This window comes from Xenopus tropicalis, chromosome 8 (genome assembly GCF_000004195.4).
Source record: "Xenopus tropicalis strain Nigerian chromosome 8, UCB_Xtro_10.0, whole genome shotgun sequence".
In the NCBI taxonomy this organism is placed as follows: Eukaryota; Metazoa; Chordata; class Amphibia; order Anura; family Pipidae; genus Xenopus; species Xenopus tropicalis.
Genome location: NC_030684.2, coordinates 109,395,273 through 109,414,704, shown reverse-complemented (window position 1 = coordinate 109,414,704; position 19,432 = coordinate 109,395,273). Strand labels below are relative to the sequence as shown.

The window sequence follows — 19,432 nt, the reverse complement described above, 5'->3', positions numbered from 1 at the left end:
GATCAAGTAGTGACAACTAATGCACAAGTGGGTGGCCAAAGGTTCCTTCCAGTCAGTGGGAAGTGAAATACCATGAGTCAAGTGATTTGCCTGCTATTTCAAATAACAAAGGAAACCTGTGGTAGGCCATAGCTCTAAGGCTGATGTCAGACGTGGCGTATTCTCAGCAAGCCGAAAAACGCTTGCCGAGAATACGCCCTGCTACTGTAAATGCGCCCTACCTGTGCCTGCACCCGTATGAATTAGATACGCTCGGGAATGTAGTCACATAAGTCAAAACATATTGGGACTGATAGCAAAAACTGATGCGTAAACTACAAGCAAAATTTGGACTTTAATGTGACATACCTACAAGATAAAATCTGATGGTGTCTGACAGACTTTTTTTTCTTAATCCAAATAAATTGATGTAGATGCAGCAGGGGGAATCAGATTTTGTAGCATCCCACAAACTCTTATGCTGTTCCATGACAAGATTTTGTGGGTCAGATCAAGTTTTACAAACAGATCTGATCAAAATCTCCTGCATAGTTTAGCTTTTAGTATTAGCTTTATTTTTTAAAGGTTTTTAGGTATTAGAAAATACTGCCATACTTCCTGTACTTACAGCGAGTACCAAAGGATTGATATCTCCCTCCTGCAATGTAAAGAACAGGATAGCACAAAGGAGTCGTTTCTTATCCTATAATTGTACAAGACGACCGGTTGGGCCAAGGAAGACCTGTGACCATTGCCATATTACAGTCCAGGAAAAGAACATGATGTTAATATTTGTATATTTAATTAAGACCAAATTGCCACACTGCAACCTGGAATTGCCAAGACTCAATCTTCTGCTGGTATAAAAGCTGCACTAGCTGTATAAGATTCTTTAATACAAGATTGTATGTATTTTCGTGAGCTTACAAAAAGAAAAAAAAAAAAAAATCATGAAAACCTCTAAAACCTTGAATTAAATAAAGATTTATACACTTTGCCTAGGACAGCACCCACTGCCTTCTACGCGACTTTTAGAGTTTTGTATTAGTGTTTTCACACTTGATAAATTATGGAAAATTCATGTTTGAGTAATTATTTAAATACATGATTTTTAGCAATAAAATATATGATTCGTGAAACACATTCTATATATCAAATAGTTACCCTACAGCCGGCAGTGGAAGAAAAATGAATGATAAAAGATTATCGTTCATAAGAAAAACACACTTTGTACCAAAAGAAGGTTTTAATATCACTACCACTAAATAATGGCTATGACCCAGATACATTTAGACCCACAGACCACATTACTAAATAGAAAAATCCATCATATATACTAAAACAACTATTGTGAAATACTGAAAAAGCTAAAACATTCCTATCTCTTCACTTTAAAGTAAATTGGACCATTTGAAAAAAGTTATCTAAGCATTATCTAGGATAAACACAATACATTCCTAAAAGTTTGGGAACCCTGGTATTCCTAGGCTTTTCAGAATAATAGAGAATTTATCCTGTCAATTTAATTTATTTTCTATGTTTGTACTTTATTTTGTGACTTTGTTTATTTCATTGATACAGTTGGTTCTATATGAATCTTTGGTGCAGCGCCTTTGTCCTACTGCTAGCCATTCTTCTTGACTAAGACCAGATTGGGGCCTTCAGAATGTCACCCAAACCTTAAATTATTTTCATGCCTATATTCCTTATATAAACCACCGACCAACCTAATTTACAATTAAATAGTTTTTTTTTTCATTTAGCATTGTTCTTATCTTTGTTCTAATAGTTGATGGTTGATTAGCCAATCTCTCTTGAATTTTCTTTCTTGACTTCACTAATTTTTATTGCTTAAGTCTCCTTCTATATTCTCCTTTCCACACTTCTCAAATGGGATTGCCAGAAATAATGTATTTTGTACTGTGACATACATTTTGTACTTCTAAACATGTTAATAAAAACTATTAAAAAGAAAATAGCAGCTAAAATGTGAATAGTTAACCAGACAACACTGATATAATACTGGATACAAACCTTACTAGAAGATGAATATAAAAAAAAAAAAGGAGAAATAATTGCCTCCTGGTGTAAAATACACAATTGTGTCTCTAATTTGTGGAGGTTGCGTGTGCAAACATCTCATTATGCAACAAAGCATTACAAAAGGACTAAACTAGTAATGGATTAGCTAACATTTGTATGATGGGTGAACACTGCACACTTTAAAGGACAAAAAAGCCTTTTATTGTACAATCCCCAAAAATGACTCAGCCCTCAGAATAACATACCTTTCCCTTTGCATGCAGATTTTTTTTTTTCTATTATAAGCAGCTGAACCATAGCTCTTATGGACTTCCTTGTCTAGAGCAAAGCTCGGTCCCCTTCTGCTTTCTGAGCATACCTTCATTCTCCACTATGATGACGTCACAGAGGTTCCTACTGGGCATGCTCACTGCCTCTGCTTCAATTAAAATCAATCAGGCATGTGCAGAAGGCAAATCTTTGTGGTCATAATAGTCAGAGAGAAAAGGAATGCTCGGATATCAAAAGGGGGCGGAGCTTCATGCTAAACAAGTGTACTTAAGAGCTGGCTATAATAGAGAAACAAAATAAATCTGGATGCAGGGAAAAAGGTATGTTATTTATTTACTAAAACAAATGATTCTCATTACAGAGTGGGATAGGGGCAGTAAGGTAAAGGCAAACCAACTTATCCATTTATGATGATTTATAGTAAGAAAATAAACATAAGGGAAATATTGACTTTGAAATCAAAAGAGTCAGTATATTTTCAACACTATTTATTGTACTCATGTTGAACAAAGGTTTATGTATGGTGTATACTGCCCCTTTAACAGGACTGATTATTTAAATATATTTCGGAACAAGAAATATGACCATTTAGAAATTTATTTAACAGCAAATTGAATTCCAGCAAGAGGTGTGAGTGCTGGAAGCGTATACAAACAGTTTGTCTTTGAACTAAACATTAACAGTTTTTTTTTTTATACAACAGACTTTGTTTTGATAAAAACTAAATTAATTGTCCAATAACTTAAAATAGGGTGTTGCACCCCAGTTCCCTGAAAATAAGGAATACTTGGGGGGAGTTAAACAGTAGAAGGGTGGTTTCTTTTTATTTTTAATGGAAGTAGAGAATTTATAGAGACCACATTTGTCTGCCCAGAAAGCATTCCAGTTCTTTGAAGCCACAGTAATAAGAAACATCCACTGTGCAAAAAGGGCATCTTTACATGTTGTTGAATCCCATCATCCCCTTCATGTTGCCAGCAGCTCCTTGTTGGAACTGTCTCATCATTGACTGAAGTCCTGCCATGCCACCTAAAGGATGTAAAACAAAGTATAAGGAATTATAATTTCCTTTTTAGCTCATTTGTCAGTTGTGGCACAAACCATTAACTTGAAAATTAAACCCCGAATGCACCATTTTGTACTGTATAATTACCACAGCCCTATATTGTTTCTGCAGTGGTACAGTATTTTGTGTGTGTAAATTAGGATACTGGAACTAGTACATGTTATTGGAGATAAATAACTTTAAAAAAAAAAAAAAAAAAGTAGCATTTTTGCCCTCATGTACAACTTGTGTGTGTCCATAAGTAGATATTTTAAAACTATAAACATAAAAAGAACAAAGTAGATTGAGTTTTTCAAAACCTACATACTGAGTCGATGAAACAGCTTAACTGGTATAAACCCTGATATAATCTTAACAGCCAATTGAAAAATAAAATGGTAGCAGCAGAGAGAAGAAAGGTTGCTACTTGTGGTTTTCATAGATGTTTGTTTCACCCAGTGACAGCCATCTGACCCCCAACCAATGGTTTGAGACAGGTTCTTGGCACGTGACTGGCACAGGAGTATTTCTTTCATTGTGGTGGAAGATTTATAAGGTGCAGGCTTGGCGCTTTCATCAAACTGAGGCAGGTACAATGCTCATACCAGTAAAAAGAACATCCCCTGCACCAACTGCTTGCAGAGCTGGTCACCAAAAAAGAAATCACCCATCTAGCAGCAATTAACATAATCTTTAATTGGCTTTAAAAAGGACTCCCCCCCAATGTTTACATTCTTTACAGCAAGACTGCAAGGACCTATTCTCCAATTGTGAACACTGAACTTACCCATGTGCTGCAAAACTCTGGGGTCCATCATTTTGGCCATTTGCTGGTTCAGTTTGGCCATCTGTGACGGGTTTACATTTTTTGACATATCACCACCTGAAAATAAACAGTTAAAAATGTTAGACCTCAAAATATTTACAGTGTTGATTCTTGCCAGTGAACAGCTACAAAATACATTATAAAGTGCAAAATATACATAGACAGTTTACAAACTGGTACAGAAATAATTAAATTTCTGAGGAAGCCTATTTATGTACATAGCACACGATTTGTCATTTCTAATGTTTAACTACAAAGCATTAAAGTTAACCTTCAAAGCAGCATGAAACATGGCACCAGTTAAAAACATTTATGTTATGGTAATGGACTAAAATTTCCTCTTTTAAAATCAGAGTCTTCTTCTTGTCATGCCAAGTGACCAGAACTAAATACTAACAGCACCAATAGTTGTGTCTTAAGTCACTTTCCTCAGCATGAGAAGAGGTACCTGATATTAGGCAGTAAATTATGGGAGGGTACTGCAGGAGGAATGGCAGCTTCCTATACAAAGTTAGAAATATGTGGTCTATTTTTAAAACCTAAGAAGTGTTTAATCATTTGTGTGTGCTATATGAAGTCCCCTGCAGTCACTACACTTATACTTCAGAATGCAAAGTACAAGTATTTCCTTACCTTTGAAGAGGCCTTTGATTCCTCCCATTTTTTTAACCATTTGAGCAAATTTTGTATATTGTGCCAGCAGCTCTTGTACATCTCTAGTAGAGACTCCAGATCCTCTTGCCACTCTCTGAACCCTCCCGGGCTGCTTGCTAAAAAGTTTGGCACCATCTGTGTTATCCAATTCTGCAGCAAGTAAGCAAAACAAACCAATTAGAGTGGGAAAAACATCAATAAATTAAATTTTCAGTGGGAAACAAATGCAAACAGGGGTTGAACATATAAATAGAATTTATAGAGAAGCTTGACATAAATCCAAGCAAATGTGTATGATACTGGACAAGTTGCTTCTAGCATCACACCACACAGAGTCTCTCTATGGTTGCTGTAATGCTGCTATGCAGTACACAAACCCTTATGGGGGGAAAAAAGTGAAATAGCATAAAAAGGTACCCTGATCGTTCATGCTGTCCATGATGGTCATTAGCTTCTTTAGTCGAGCCATTGATTCCTGCTCATTGCCTTTGCTCATAAAATCTTGTCCAAAGCCAGGAATCATCCCCTGTTGACAAAGATAAAAAAAAAAATTCTGACTAATGCTAAAGCAATAAAGATCTCCAAAATACTAAAAGATTAGGTATTACAAACACCCACGAAAATGCAGAAATAAGCAGTACAATCATGGAATACAAATATAAGGGGGTAGCAATACTGCAAAGTATTTGCTTAATAATTAGAAAACTGTCATTAAAAAATTAATTATAATCAATTTCCTGTTTTTTGCTTTACTATACATATTTATTAAAAAAAACCTGAATCTCAAAAAATTTTTTATTTTTTTGCTAGGGCAACTAAAAAATCTCGAACATTCAAGTTTTGGAAACTAATTCAAGGTCTTTTGAGTGCAAAAAAACTCTTATCATGGTAAAAATCTCAAAACGGAACATTGCTAAATGTTAATCAATGAGTGACATTTGGTTTTTGATTGAACATAAAACCTAATCTTGAACTACCAGTCTCACAGATGATAATTTTGGCATTATACATGGTTCTTCCTCTTAACCCATACCCTATAAGATCTGCTCGTTTGACCACCTAAAGTGGGCAACATCAGGATAATCTAATAGTTTGGCCCTAGGGAATACCAGCAACACTGGTCAATTTTTGGCTAGATATTGGTCAGGTAAGTCAGTCGGAGGGCAGATAAGCTACTGGAATGGTCTGAAGGGCTCAACTTAGCAGCTTTAATCTGCCCAGGGAAGGCCTCCTTTACAAATGGTTATGTAAACTTAAGCAGAAAATATTAAGGTTAGTTGTGGAACACAATCCAATTTAGTTCTGTTTAATGAGTAAATAACTAATACTGTCAGGTTACACCGCACAAAGACTCACATTAGCAAATTCACATTTACTTTTATTAATGCTAGCTGGCATAGTGTCACCTGCCATGAAAATGGCATTATGCTTCAAGGCTATATATCTTACATTTAAAATTAAACAAATGCTAACGGACAGAAACTTAAATAAAAAAACTTAAAAGTTTGTTATATATCAAGCTTAATTGCAAACTATAGTACTAGAGCTATTGTTTTGTCACTCACCAATATCTGGCTGAATGGACCCATTTTCATAATGTTTTGAAACTGCTCATACATGTCTCTCAGAGTGAACTGGCCTGCAATCAAAAACCACAGTATTCATTATACAATGGATGCTAAATGCGCATTTAAAATAAATATCATCAATATGTGAATCTTGCAGTCACATACTGGGACTTTATCCTCCAGTCATTGTCTCCTCTCTCAGCATTTATTCATAACTGTAGATCTGATTGGTACTTAATGTGCACAGATGAAAACTTACTGAATCTATGTAGCACCACGGTTCTTTTTATTGTGTCTGCGCCATACTTTTCTGGAATTCTAACCATCCTGTCACTGGTACATGATTTTTAAAACGTATTAAAGAATGGAGAACTATCAATAGATTAAAGACCACAAACTTATGTAGATTACTAGTTTAATAATGGATAGTGGCACAGATATCTATTGATAGTCGCTAATTGCCAAGTATTACAAGCCTTAATTATCCCAACAGTTCCTGGATTGTCTTTTTTCCTTTATGAACTCACCATGCTTTAGTTTCTCTATGAGGGCCTCATTGTCATCCAGTTTTAATTCGTTCACTTTATCTATCAATCCTTCAATGTCACCCATACCTGGAGGGGATAAAAACAGTATTAATAGTGAAGGCAAATTCAACAAAGGCTTGAGAGAAGGTTCTGCTTCTAGCTGTCCAATACACATATATATACAAATATAAAGACACACAATTTCTTTTGCTTGTAGCCATATTATCTATGCTCACTCTTTAATTATGTCTAGCATTTTAATGGTGCAGCAATTCAGTGTTTACTCTCTCTGTGAAACAGAAGGACAAGTAAGCACAACTAAAAGTAGCTGTTTTTAATACTAATGAATAAGGATCAAGTGAACAACCATATCTTCAGGGATAGGAACATATTTTATGAGGATGACAATGTATCATTCATTAGCTCACAGAGAGTGAAGTAACACACTAAGGGGCACATTTACTAACCCACAAATGGGCCGAATGCGTCCGATTGCGTTTTTTTCGTAATGATCGGTAATTTTGCGATTTTTTTTTTCGGCGTCTTTACGATTTTTGCGTAAAAACGCGAGTTTTTCGGCGTCTTTACGATTTTTGCGTAAAACCGCGAGTTTTTCGTAGCCATTACGAAAGTTGCACAAAGTCGCGATTTTTTCGTAGTGTTAAAACTTGCGCGAAACGTTGCGCCTTTTAAGTTTTAACGCTACGAAAAAGGCGCGACTTTGCGCGCAAGTGTTAACGCTACGAAAAAATCGCGACTTAGCGCAACTTTCGTAATGGCTACGAAAAACTCGCGTTTTTACGCAAAAATCGTCGCAAAAAATACGAAAAAGTCGCAAAATGTTAGTTTCCAATCGGAATTTTTCCAATTCGGATTCGAAATCGTGTCTTAGTAAATCAGCCCCTAAGTAAAGTTACTGTATTCCAGGGACAAGTAAAAGACAATATCAATGCTTACCAAGAAGCTTGCTAATGAAAGGTTGTGTTTTAAATGGTTCGAAGTCATCAATATGCTCCCCAGTTCCAATAAAAATGATGGGACTCTTTGTAGCAGCAACCCTGTAATCATAAATCAAAGATGCTAAGCCTGAACCAATCTCTATACACCATTACAAAGTAAGATTAATTGCAAATTAGTACACCAACTACAGACCACAAGTAGATTGAGAATAGTGTTGATGCTTTATAGGCAGAGTACTGCAGAAGAACAGGAAAGCACAAACACTTCATCTCAACATCTATGGACATCTATATTAGTAACGGCATATTCTCTGCTCTGATTTAGGATACATTTATTTTAAAGAACTTATAGGGCTGCTGCCTAGCTATGTATAAGAAAGCCATTCACACTCCACCTTTTTATTTTGTAGCTTCCCAGATTCTCAGTGCATGTCGGATGAAACAGAAATTAAAAATGATAAGAAATAAGTGACGGTGTACTTACGCACTAAGCGCTCCTCCACCCTTTGCATGCCCATCAAGCTTGGTTACAATGACTGATGCTACATCCACCTTATCTTTGAAGGCTTTAGCCTGGGCTTCACAAGCTTGTCCGATAGAAGCATCCATAACATAGACTATATTATCCGGTTGCTGTAGAAAAAAAATAAATAAATATGATTTTTTCAAAATATCAAATGAACTACAGAAATGAACAAATATTAAGGAAGGCTGCTCTGATATTAGTAGTTTGCAAAATATGGATAGATTTAAAGGTGCAGAAAAGTGATATCACATTCATCTCGCGTCACAATTAAAGGAGAAGGAAAGGTAAAAACTAAGTAAGCTTTATGTAAATACAGCCATAAGCACTTGCTGCACTGAGTCCTCTATTAAAAGAAACACAGGATTTCTGGTCTCCTTTCCTGTAAACATGATATTCCAGTGTCTGACTTCCTCTCTTAGAAACATCCTTAATTCCCATGGCCAGAATCTGTGGAGTTCTCTCCTCTCCTGCTCCTCCCTCCCGTAAGAATACTAAGGACTCCCCCATCCTTAGGAATGTTTGATCTGAGCTATAACTGCTAGAGCAGTAAATAGGAAGCAATTTAAAATGGCAGCTGCTGGGTTAAGCAATCGGAGAAAGCTTCTAGGGCTCTTTACTCAGGTATAGTAATGGTTTCTGCAGAATAAATATTTTGTTCTAGGTGGCACTAATGTGGTGAATCTATTGGTAGTAAAATGCCAAAGTGACTTTCCTTCTCCTTTAAATGTGTTCTTCAAATGACAATGGGGTTTTTAAAGAGATCAAATCAACGTAAGGTTTAAGGACAAAAAAGACATAGGCAAGATTATATTTTACAAATTAGCAGTCTTATTTTGTACTCTTAGGTTTTGCTCATTTGATACACCTCACAAACTTTTTATATTTACAGAACTGTAGTGCTTTAATATGGACAGCTATATTTAAGTTAGTTTTACATTATTATAGTTATTTTCCTTTACAGTTTATTTTATGACACACTAAAGTATTCACATTTTAGTTCAATTCGCTCACATAGATTGTAGATTCCCATTAAAGGACTATGGCCTATACCGCATGTATATTTTCAGCCTCTATGCACCCCATGCTGCCACAGAAGGCTGTTTACAATGATGAAGGACCTTCAATAATAAATCATTACAAATAGTGACATTGCTATGGCATACTTACTACTGCATTAGACACTTGCAACATTTCTTCAAACAAGGAATCTTCTTGTTTGTGGCGCCCACTTGTGTCCACAATGACAATCTCAAAGTTTTCATTTTTAAATTTCTCCACCCCTTCATATGCAATGTTCACTGGATCCATTTCTGTATAACTGGGTTAAAAATAGTGATGGAAATATGTATTATAGTGAGTGATCTGATAAGGCATAAAAAGCAAAAAGATTCTAACAATGTAAGCAATGGTTTAACTGTTACAAGACAACCCTATATTTAAAAAAAGAAAGCTAAATAAAATGTTACCCTTTTTTTATTTTGAATAGAGATGTGTGACGGGTGTAACACCTCTTTCTGTTTAGCATTTTGTGTTGCTCAAAAAGGTCTGAAGGACAATAGCAGCTTAGAACAGACTGGGAATGCGTTGTGTCTCTGCAGTAAGTACAATAAGTAAGCAGCAATTTTCCTATTCTTTCTCTTTTTAATTTAACAAAGAGTATAAAGCTTGAAGCCGCGGACATTTTTTTAAAAATATGAATTATATTTTAGCGATTGGGTTCATATCAATTCATTTCTGTCCTTATGTAACGGCACAATTCTTGTAGCGTATACCCAGCTGCTGGGAGGATCGTGTTAGTTGTGGCTTAATAGATGGAAAAACAGACATGGAAAACCCCTGACCTACACCCAATCTCAAAGTTAAGAGAGTAAATTAAATTCTAGCTGCCAAAAAAGTCCAAAGATAAATAAACTTACCTGCCATAGAAAGGTATTCTGGCTTTTGTGGCATTCTGTTTTAACTGGTCAAAAGCTCCTACAAGTGTCACAAATTATAATTTGTGTTAGTTATTGAATGAATTAATACAGAGCAGAAGGAGATAGAAAATACTTCTTGGTGGTAACCTGATTGTATTTTTTGGTGTGGATCAAGTCTAGTACTTCCCCAGAGCATTTGTTTTAATGGCTTTTCAAACTGGAGCTGCTAGACAACAGAATTCCAGATCTAGGTGACATAGGTCTCACATTATTTTGACTGCAGCAGTGCTCCAAGAAAACAAATACCACAACAGTCAAAATACTACTTGTTCCAGTCTTAAATTTAAAGTATTGCAAATTATATAGGTGCTTCCAAGCCCTAAAAACCATCATTTTAACATGGAACGAAAAGTTAATGAATGGAAGAAAGGGGGATGAATGAATTCTCCCTGTGTCAGAGGCAAACTATCATTGTTTTCTCTCAGAATGTGGGTGTTGCTATACTGTATGTGGACTTTTACACCTTTTATCTGTACTCAATATGTAAAACATATTGGCAGAAGTTCTTAATAGAAAGACCAGTATACCAGTGTTTTTATTTCTGCAAGACAGAACAGCCATTACTCCAATGAAACAAAATGGTAAAATGCTCACTAGCATTCCTAAGCCACATGGACTTTGCTTGTTATCTAAATCTATAATCTGTCCATTCAATCAATTTTTAATAATCAATACTAAAGACTAAGTAAATATTTACCCAGTAGTTAAAGCCTAAAACTTACCAGCTCTGAAAGTGTCAGCACATATCAAACAGGTTTTCCATCCTTTCCTTTGATAATAATATGCCAACTGTAAAGAAAGAAAATAAAATTGTAAATTTATATTGACTGAATGACAATGATAAGGAACCCTTTCAGGTTAGGTTCTTTATGTAATTTGTTCCAATTCACCCACCTTTGTACAAGTGGTGGTTTTTCCACTTCCTTGCAAACCCACAAACATTATGACATTAGGTTTTCCTTTAGTTGGTGTCCATGCTTTAACCCCTGGATCCACCAGCTGTGAAAAATAAATTACCATTTATTATACTTCAGTGCTTTTATAACACATTTAAAAACAACTTAAGCTCTTTAATGCATAACAAAAAATGCAACTAATATGAAGCAAGAACATAAGAATGGGTTTGGTTGACCTAAATATGTTAGGGTTGCATTCTTGTATGACTGTTACACTTCAACTGGGGTAAAAGTTTGAAAAGTACCTTGACGAGCTCTTTGAAGACAGCATGCTGGATCATTTTCCTCTTATTCAAGCCAGATGCCATTTCCTCCAGATCAATAGCAGACCTAAGGAGAAGAGCAATTCTTATACCATTTTTTTTAACTGATCCAATCAACATTAAAGGTAACAGTACAGTGGTCACTTTTAGGTACTTTGAGCACAGTAGGTTTTTTTTTGTTTTTCTTTTAAACATTTTTATTTTGGTAGTTTTAACTATATACAGTACAGTTGTGAAGAGGTAGTAAAGGAGTTACATCAGAAAATTAATAGCAGTTTACCAATATACAGTTATTCCAAAGCCGTAGCAGGTGAGTCTACCCATATTTTATTAAATTTATTTGGGACTCCTCTGGTAGTATATATTAGCTTGTAGAGTTTGAGATGTTTATTCACCAGAGCTTTCCTTCTAGGTACAGTTGGAAGCGTGGGGACCATCCATGTCATTGCTATCAGTTTATTTGCATAAAACAGTAGAAAAAAAAGCAAATCGAGAGAACCTACTGGGTAACAAATTGTGTATTCAATTTAATATATATATATATATATATATATATATATATATATATATATATATATATATATATATATATATATATATTCCATATTAGTAAGTTTTTATAATATAAAAGTGACCTATTAAAGTATACAGAAATGACACCAAATTAATGGGTATACCATGTATTGAGGCGCATTTGAATGATACTTACTTGACATTTTCCCTCAGCTGCTTTACAAGCTTTATGTTCACATCAGCTTCCAGTAAAGCCTTGCATACTTCCTTGAGCATAGCATTGAGCACCTAAAAAGACAGTCTTGAAGTTAATTTTCTATCCATGACCAAATGAAGTTTAAATAAAGTGAATATGTTCTACCCACTCTACATAAAGATATACTAAGCCTTTATACCATTCTACTTCAGGTGTACATAAGTAAAACAATGGTATTAAAATATCATATAGTGGTAGTTTACTGTGCAATTTTTTAGCTTTTTAAATTACAGATATACAGTTGCAAAAAGGTGACAATTTCTCAACTAAGTACTGTAACAATTGATAATGTTTTAAGATAGGCGGCTTAACAATTTTCTTAAAAAAACATAATTGATGCTTAGCATTTCTCTCAAGGACCGTGATGCACCACACTATAGGGTTATTCATGATGGCATTGCTCTGTGATCTCTCTCTGTCCAGGTTACATGCATATAAAGTAAATTACTGTATCCCTTCTGCAGCTATACATGTGAAACACAATTAGTGGCTGTTTTTGGCCAACCTTGGCACCAGTGCTAAACAAGACTGAAAATAGCAGCAGTAGGAGCCTTACATTGTTATGAGTGTACTGAGGATATTGTATGCATACTCCAAGAAATCTACTACCGTGTTTGTGCATTTGTTTCCCTACTTCTGGACACAGTTTTATGCATTTTTACATTACTGTATTTAGATTGCTTCTCTGTAAGGCATATGAACTATATATGTATGTATATCTTTATTTATAAAGTGCTACTTATGTATGCAGCGCTGTACAGTAGAACAATGAATTAATACAAAAGGGAGTTATTAAAATAATAATAGATAAATACAAAGTATAACAATAAATACAAGGTACAGTTGCACAAGGATCATTTATATTGGAGTTGGAAAAGTGCTACAGAGTCCCCTAACATGTATTATGTACCTGAGCTAGTGAGCACAAAGGTAGTTGTGGCTTTGGGTGCAGCTACAGTTATAACAAAAAATAGTTTTTTACCAGTTGCATGCGTAAACAAATACATTTTACAATTTGGGTGCATAAAAATACTGTCTCACCTCTTCATTGATGATTGTTGCATTGCTCAGTGAGCGCAGTGCTGAAGTAATCTTCCGTCCTAGGTCTGCCAACACCATCTTGGCTTCTGTTTGTTACACAACACCTGTATGAAAACACAACATGCTTATCAGAACAAATGGAAAGTTTATCATGAACAAACAACAGATATAATTAACTTGTCAGCGACAAACATTATGAAAAAACACATTTAACATACATTGCCCTTTAACGTTCCATTGTGATTGCAGTAAGGTAGGCAAGTATCAAACTTCCTTGCTACAGGACACTGAAGGCAGTTTCCAGTGTAAAACCTACTAGCCTCAGAATGTGCAATGCCAGTCATAGCCAGCATAATACATCATTCATATGAGCACCGGCAGCACCACAATACTTTCTAATACAGCCAATCGCTCTGATCAACCCATTGATGCTAGAAATGATGTTGCTGGGAACCAACTTTCCTGCCAGCTCCCATTACCAGAGATGGTGCTCTTAACAGGAGTAAGTTAAATTAGATAAGGTTACACTGTGTGACCTGCATGGATCCAGGCTCAGGGCTAAAACACAAGCCTTTCTGATCACACCTGTAGTGGTGGTAAACATGCTATGCTACTCATGTAAAGGATAGCGGACACCCTTTAAAGAAACATGCACAGAACTGTTGGGGCCCTGCAACCAAAAGGTCTAGTGATATTCAGTTTTTATTCTTTGGGATGCAATTATACTTATGTTATCTGCTGCATGTCACTAAGTTCTGCTTAGGAATAATAAAATCATGACATCCTACAAGGGAATGAATACAACTCACGAGCATTTATAAAATGCTGCTCTAAAAGCATACTTTATATGTGAACATTCCTTAAGAAATGAATCTCAGAGTTCAAGTACTACGTTTCCCATACTTTAAAAGCAGCAAACACTGGATGATGGAAATGTGGAAAAAGATCCTCTACTATTCTGAACAGACTTCCTTGCTGCAATACTTTTAACAATTCAATTAAAAAAATTACATTCCAAAAGTTCTCTGGGCAATATATATATATATAATATAATATATATTTTCTACAAGCCTTTGGTTCTCCTTTAACAAAGGATTACTCGCCAACAGTTGGTTGATCACATCTGGCATCCTAGGTCAAGACTCATGTACCCATGAATGATCAGTCCTAGGCATGTAGAGAGCAGTTTTTACCTTGCTGGTTGACTTCCTCACTGCATTTTCAGGAGCTTTGGCCTTTACAATGGCTGGCACTATTACAGAGCTCAGGCTACACTAGTAGCCTGCATTATCTAAATTACAGCTGCTGTTACACACCTAACACCTCCTGTAGTGGATTACAACAGCAATACCCAGCAAGTACTTCTTAACACCCCCTGAAGTACACATTAGTGCAGATACAGGTATGGGATACCTTATCCGGAAACCCGTTATCCAGAAAGTTCTGAATTACGGAAAGCCCGTCTCCCATAGACTCCATTTTAATCAATTAATTTGGAATTTTAAAACTCATTTCCTTTTTCTCTGTAGTAATAAAACCATACCTTGTAATTGATCCCAACTAAGATAGAAATAATCCTTATTGGATGCAAAACAATCCTATTGGGTTTAATTAACGTTTTATTGATTTTTTTAGTAGTATGGAGATCCAAATTACGGAAAGACCCCTTCTCCGAAATACCCTTGGTCCTGAGCATTCTGGATAATGGGTCCTATAACTGTACAAATGGAATTACCCCTAAGTTTATTCCATCACACTCATCGTGTAGTTCAGCAATACCACTGGTTCAGACCAAGAAGTGGACCATATGCACAAGGCCCCACTAAGACACTCCCATGCAACACCATTCCACAGATAGGGCCAAGCCACTTAATGTAAGAACAAGATCCACATTCTCCAGTATTATTCTTAATACCTATGCTATGCAACAGGTTTAGTTTCTGCCAAGTAAAAAAAAAAATCCACCGCTGGAGTATCATCATCAGTTTTGTGGAACTACACAGTACAAAGAAGCACCTGGAGACCTGCTAGGGCTAAGCACCTAATAGACCCCCAAATAAGAAGTCAGAACAAATATTAAATAAATATTAGTTGCTAAGTATATAGAAATCTAAAGAGGGTTACCATACTACTGGGTAATAACTGCACTTGCATACCTGCATGTATTTGTTCTATTTAGGCTTGATACCCTTACATTTGGCTGGCTAATGTACTTGAATACCATACTGGCTATATTGAGACGTGATGCATCGTGTTATCTAACTGGTCCTTCCCCCAAAGCTTTTTTTTTGCCGAAAGAAATTAGCAAACGGAAAGGCAAAAAGGTCTAAACCTGAGGCAGCTGTTACTCACTACATACAGCCTCACTACCATACCGCAGTGGAGACTGAGATTAGAAGGACTTGAGACTTGCATGTAACATAGCTTACCTGATGAGAAATAAGCCCCCAATGTGGGGGTCCCTCAGCCCTCCCACTATATGCTTTTATATCCCCAACTGGACCGGTCGATGCTCAGGCAACGCAATGTCCATATAACGAAATTACAAACTCAACAGACCGACAGGAATTTCACAGCACGGGAACTTCCGTTCTATATGAAACGTCACCATTCCAAGTTTCCCTTTGACCCGTCAGCTGATATCCGCTTCCGGCACACACGCAGCAGTTTCGCTTATCCAGACACAGACACAGTTTTTTTTTCACATCCCGCAGTCCCGGATTACTCTTTACCAGTCCTGCAGTGCCGTTAATATCAACCTCCTTCACTTCTGCGCAGCTAAAAACAAACCTCACAAGGCTCATCTCGCGAGACCGTGATGTCACGATTACCGTATATAGGCGGAGAGAAGGCGCATAGCGCTGCCTGGAGGGGGGAGGTGAAGTAGCGTCTGGTTCTGCCAGTGGTTACAAGCAATACCTGCTGCTTCAAGAGCTTCTGTTCCCAATATTTTACATAGTAAAGTAAAGTTTATTTCTTGTGCCAGTAGACAAAAGGAATTCTGGGAACTAATCCCAACGAGTTTAAAGAAAATCCCATTTACATGGGTTTAGCCTAGTATGGGTTAAAGCTCACCCACTGGGTTTTTAAATCAGAAGCCGGGATAACAGCTGATCAGATTTCCAACTACAGACCGATTTTGCCCTTCTTTTGCTCATCAGTGTAGTGCAGGGTTTTCTGATCATCTTAGGTAGAGCCAGGAAATGAGAAAGACACTTTGTGCAGGTTGCCAAAGCCAACTTTAACATTTTTGTGCTAACAAGGGGTGGATTTTTCACAGTTTAAAAAAAGGGCCAATTTATAAGATGACATGGTGGGAAATTAGAATCTTCCTTGGCCCCATGCCGTCTCACCTCCTTTACCCAGTTTCTGATACACTCAGCCCTAAACTTACCTACCTGAAGGTGGCCATACACGCACCGATAATATCGTACGAAACCTCGTTTCGTACGATATTCGGTGCGTGTATGGTATGTCGGCGAGTCGACCGATATCACAGGAGGCTGCTGATATCGGCCGACTCGCCAATCTTACCAGTTTGAAAATTTTGATCAGGCGCCATAGAAGGCGCCTGACCAAAATCTTCCTTCAGCGCTGAATCGGCAGAAGGAGGTAGAAATCCTATTGTTTCTACCTCCTTACCTGCCGATTCAGCCCTGAATGGTGTGTGGCGGATCTGATGATGTTTGGTCGCACGAAACATCGTCAGATCACCACGTGTATGGCCAGCTTAACACTTTCTTACCTCCTGAAACCAATTTCTGATACACTCAGCCCATCTTACCCACCTATTTAACCTCTCGTTTTCTACTGGTACTTTTATTGTATAAACAAGCACTAATCACTAATCAATCCTGAAAAAAACTTCCCTTTATCCTAGGTACCCTGTCAACTGTCGCCCAGTTTCCTTTCTAATATTTGCATCTAAATTGTTGGAAAGGCTTGTTTACAACCGCCTGGTCCAGCATCTCACTCACAATTCCTTTCTTAACTCCCTGCAATCTGGCTTCCGCCCAACACACTCAACAGAAACTGGTCTCACTAAAGTAACCAATGATCTCCTTGCAAAGTCTAACGGTGACTATTGCATACTAATCCTTCTAGACCTCTATGCAGCCTTTGACACGATTGACCACCTACTCCTAGACATTCTGTACTCATTGGCATATTGGCATTCATGACTGCTCTTTCTTGGTTTAAATTATTTAAATATCTTTCTGACCATTCCTTTAAAGTTGCCTTCTCATGGAGTGGTTTAGTCGCCCGTGATAGATCTCTGCTATCGCAGGCGACAAACCAGTCCAAAAAGGCTTTCCACCAGCAACAATAGGAGTCGCTGGTGAAAAGCCCTTCACATCGGTTCCATAATCTTCAAAGTCGCAGTGGAGAAAAACTGAAAAACTATTAAAATAAAAATCTTAATGAAGTTCTGAAATAACTGAAAAACTACTACTAAAAAAAAAAAAAAATTCTTTCACATACATCAACTCTCTTCTTCCTAATGCATTAGTGTGGCTTTCTCTTCTCCCAGAAAGGCAGCCTATGCCTTGCTACATTTCCCTCAGTAAATAACAACCCTGCATCTTCCCATTCCACTCTGCTACAAGTTCAGCATTTCTCCCTCCTGTGCTTTCCTTGCTTCCTATCTCTCCTTCAGTAAATTAATGTGTGGCTTCCAACTTTTCTACATTTGGTTTTGAAAGAGAGAAATATTCCATAGGAATGAACAGAAATTGTATATGAATGTACAGTGGGGGAGGCACATAAGCTTTTGTCCCGCTCTTCCATGTCTGTCCAGCCTAAGTCACTTGGGGGTACCACAATGTTAGGCACCCCCAAGTGACTTAAATCGCTTACCTTGTACCCCGGGCTGGTGCCCCTGTTAGGAGAAAACTGCACCATCCCGGAGTAGCTGTAACGAGCACTTCCTTCTTCCGCGTTTCTTTTGCGGCGAAATCCCTGGGCCGGCGCATGTGCATTAGAGTGAAAAGCCGAATTTGTTGTTAAAGTTTGGCATTTCACTCTACTGTGCATGCGCAATGCGCCAACGCGGAAGAAGGAAGCGCTCGCAGCTACCACGGGATGGTGCGGTTCTCTCTTAACAGGGGAACCAGCCGTGTACAAGGTAAGCGATTAAAGTCACTTGGGGGTGCCTAACATTTTGGCACCCCTAAGTGACATAGGCTTTCCTTCTCCCTTAAGACTGTAATTACTTTACCTGCAGGGGGCTGAACTCAAAATGAATTTTAATGTGTATTCAAGAAAATTATGTGTTCCCAGAAACCTTATTGGAAGACATTAAGGGGCGCATTTACTAATCCACGAACGTCCAAAAATCGTCCGAATGCGTTTTTTTCGTAATGATCGGTATTTTGCGATTTTTTCGTAAACTTTTTCGTAGCCGTCACGCCGAGTACGAAAGTTTCGGATTCATTCAAGCTTCAGTGTCGTGACTTTCCTTGGGCCAGGTTGGAGCTGCAGAGTGCCATTGAGCCCTAAGGGAGACTTTCCTTGGGCCGGGTTGGAGCTGCAGAGTGCCATTGAGCCCTATGGGAGACTTTCCTTGGGCCAGGTTGGAGCTGCAGAGTGCCATTGAGCCCTATGGGAGACTTTCCTTGGGCCAGGTTGGAGCTGCAGAGTGCCATTGAGCCCTATGGGAGACTTTCCTTGGGCCAGGTTGGAGCTGCAGAGTGCCATTGAGCCCTATGGGAGACTTTCCTTGGGCCAGGTTGGAGCTGCAGAGTGCCATTGAGTCCTATGGGAGACTTCCAAAATCATGCAAAGTCGCAAAGGTTTGCCCGCCTTTTACGAGCGCTCAATACGAAAAAGTCGCGACAATATACGAGCAAGTTATAATGGCTACGAAAAAGTCGCAACAATTTACGAGCAAGTCTTAATGGCTACGAAAAAGTCGCGACAATTTACGAGCAAGTCGTAATGGTTTCGAAAAAGTCGCGACAATTTACGAGCAAGTCGTAATGGCTACGAAAAAGTCGCGAAATGTTCGTTTCCAATCTGATTTTTTCCCAT

The 19,432-nt window shown here is 37.6% G+C and overlaps 1 protein-coding gene across 1 annotated transcript; it reads right to left on the bottom strand.

Annotated features, from left to right (window-relative positions):
* Positions 1-2,765: 2,765 nt before the first annotated feature.
* Positions 2,766-15,957, bottom strand: srp54 (signal recognition particle 54kDa). The gene is made up of 16 exons (NM_203646.1): positions 15,832-15,957; positions 13,403-13,506; positions 12,302-12,393; positions 11,575-11,659; positions 11,268-11,372; positions 11,096-11,162; positions 10,314-10,371; positions 9,565-9,715; positions 8,356-8,504; positions 7,870-7,970; positions 6,913-6,999; positions 6,383-6,456; positions 5,235-5,343; positions 4,797-4,967; positions 4,125-4,220; positions 2,766-3,321 (listed from the first exon to the last, which is right to left on the bottom strand). Exons 2-16 carry the CDS (start codon positions 13,478-13,480, stop codon positions 3,230-3,232), a joined length of 1,515 nt encoding a protein of 504 aa, NP_988977.1. The 5' UTR covers positions 13,481-13,506; positions 15,832-15,957; the 3' UTR covers positions 2,766-3,229.
* Between the last annotated feature and the right edge of the window lie 3,475 nt (positions 15,958-19,432).

Excerpts from the sequence above, each read along its gene's own strand:
- srp54 (NM_203646.1), bottom strand. The coding sequence starts at position 13,480 with ATGGTGTTGGCAGACCTAGGACGGAAGATTACTTCAGCACTGCGCTCA. Across the intron at positions 9,716-10,313 it reads AGAATACCTTTCTATGGCAG|TTATACAGAAATGGATCCAG; the intron begins GTAAGTTTATTT and ends TTTTTAACCCAG. Across the intron at positions 5,344-6,382 it reads GTCCATTCAGCCAGATATTG|GGGATGATTCCTGGCTTTGG; the intron begins GTGAGTGACAAA and ends CTTTGTCAACAG.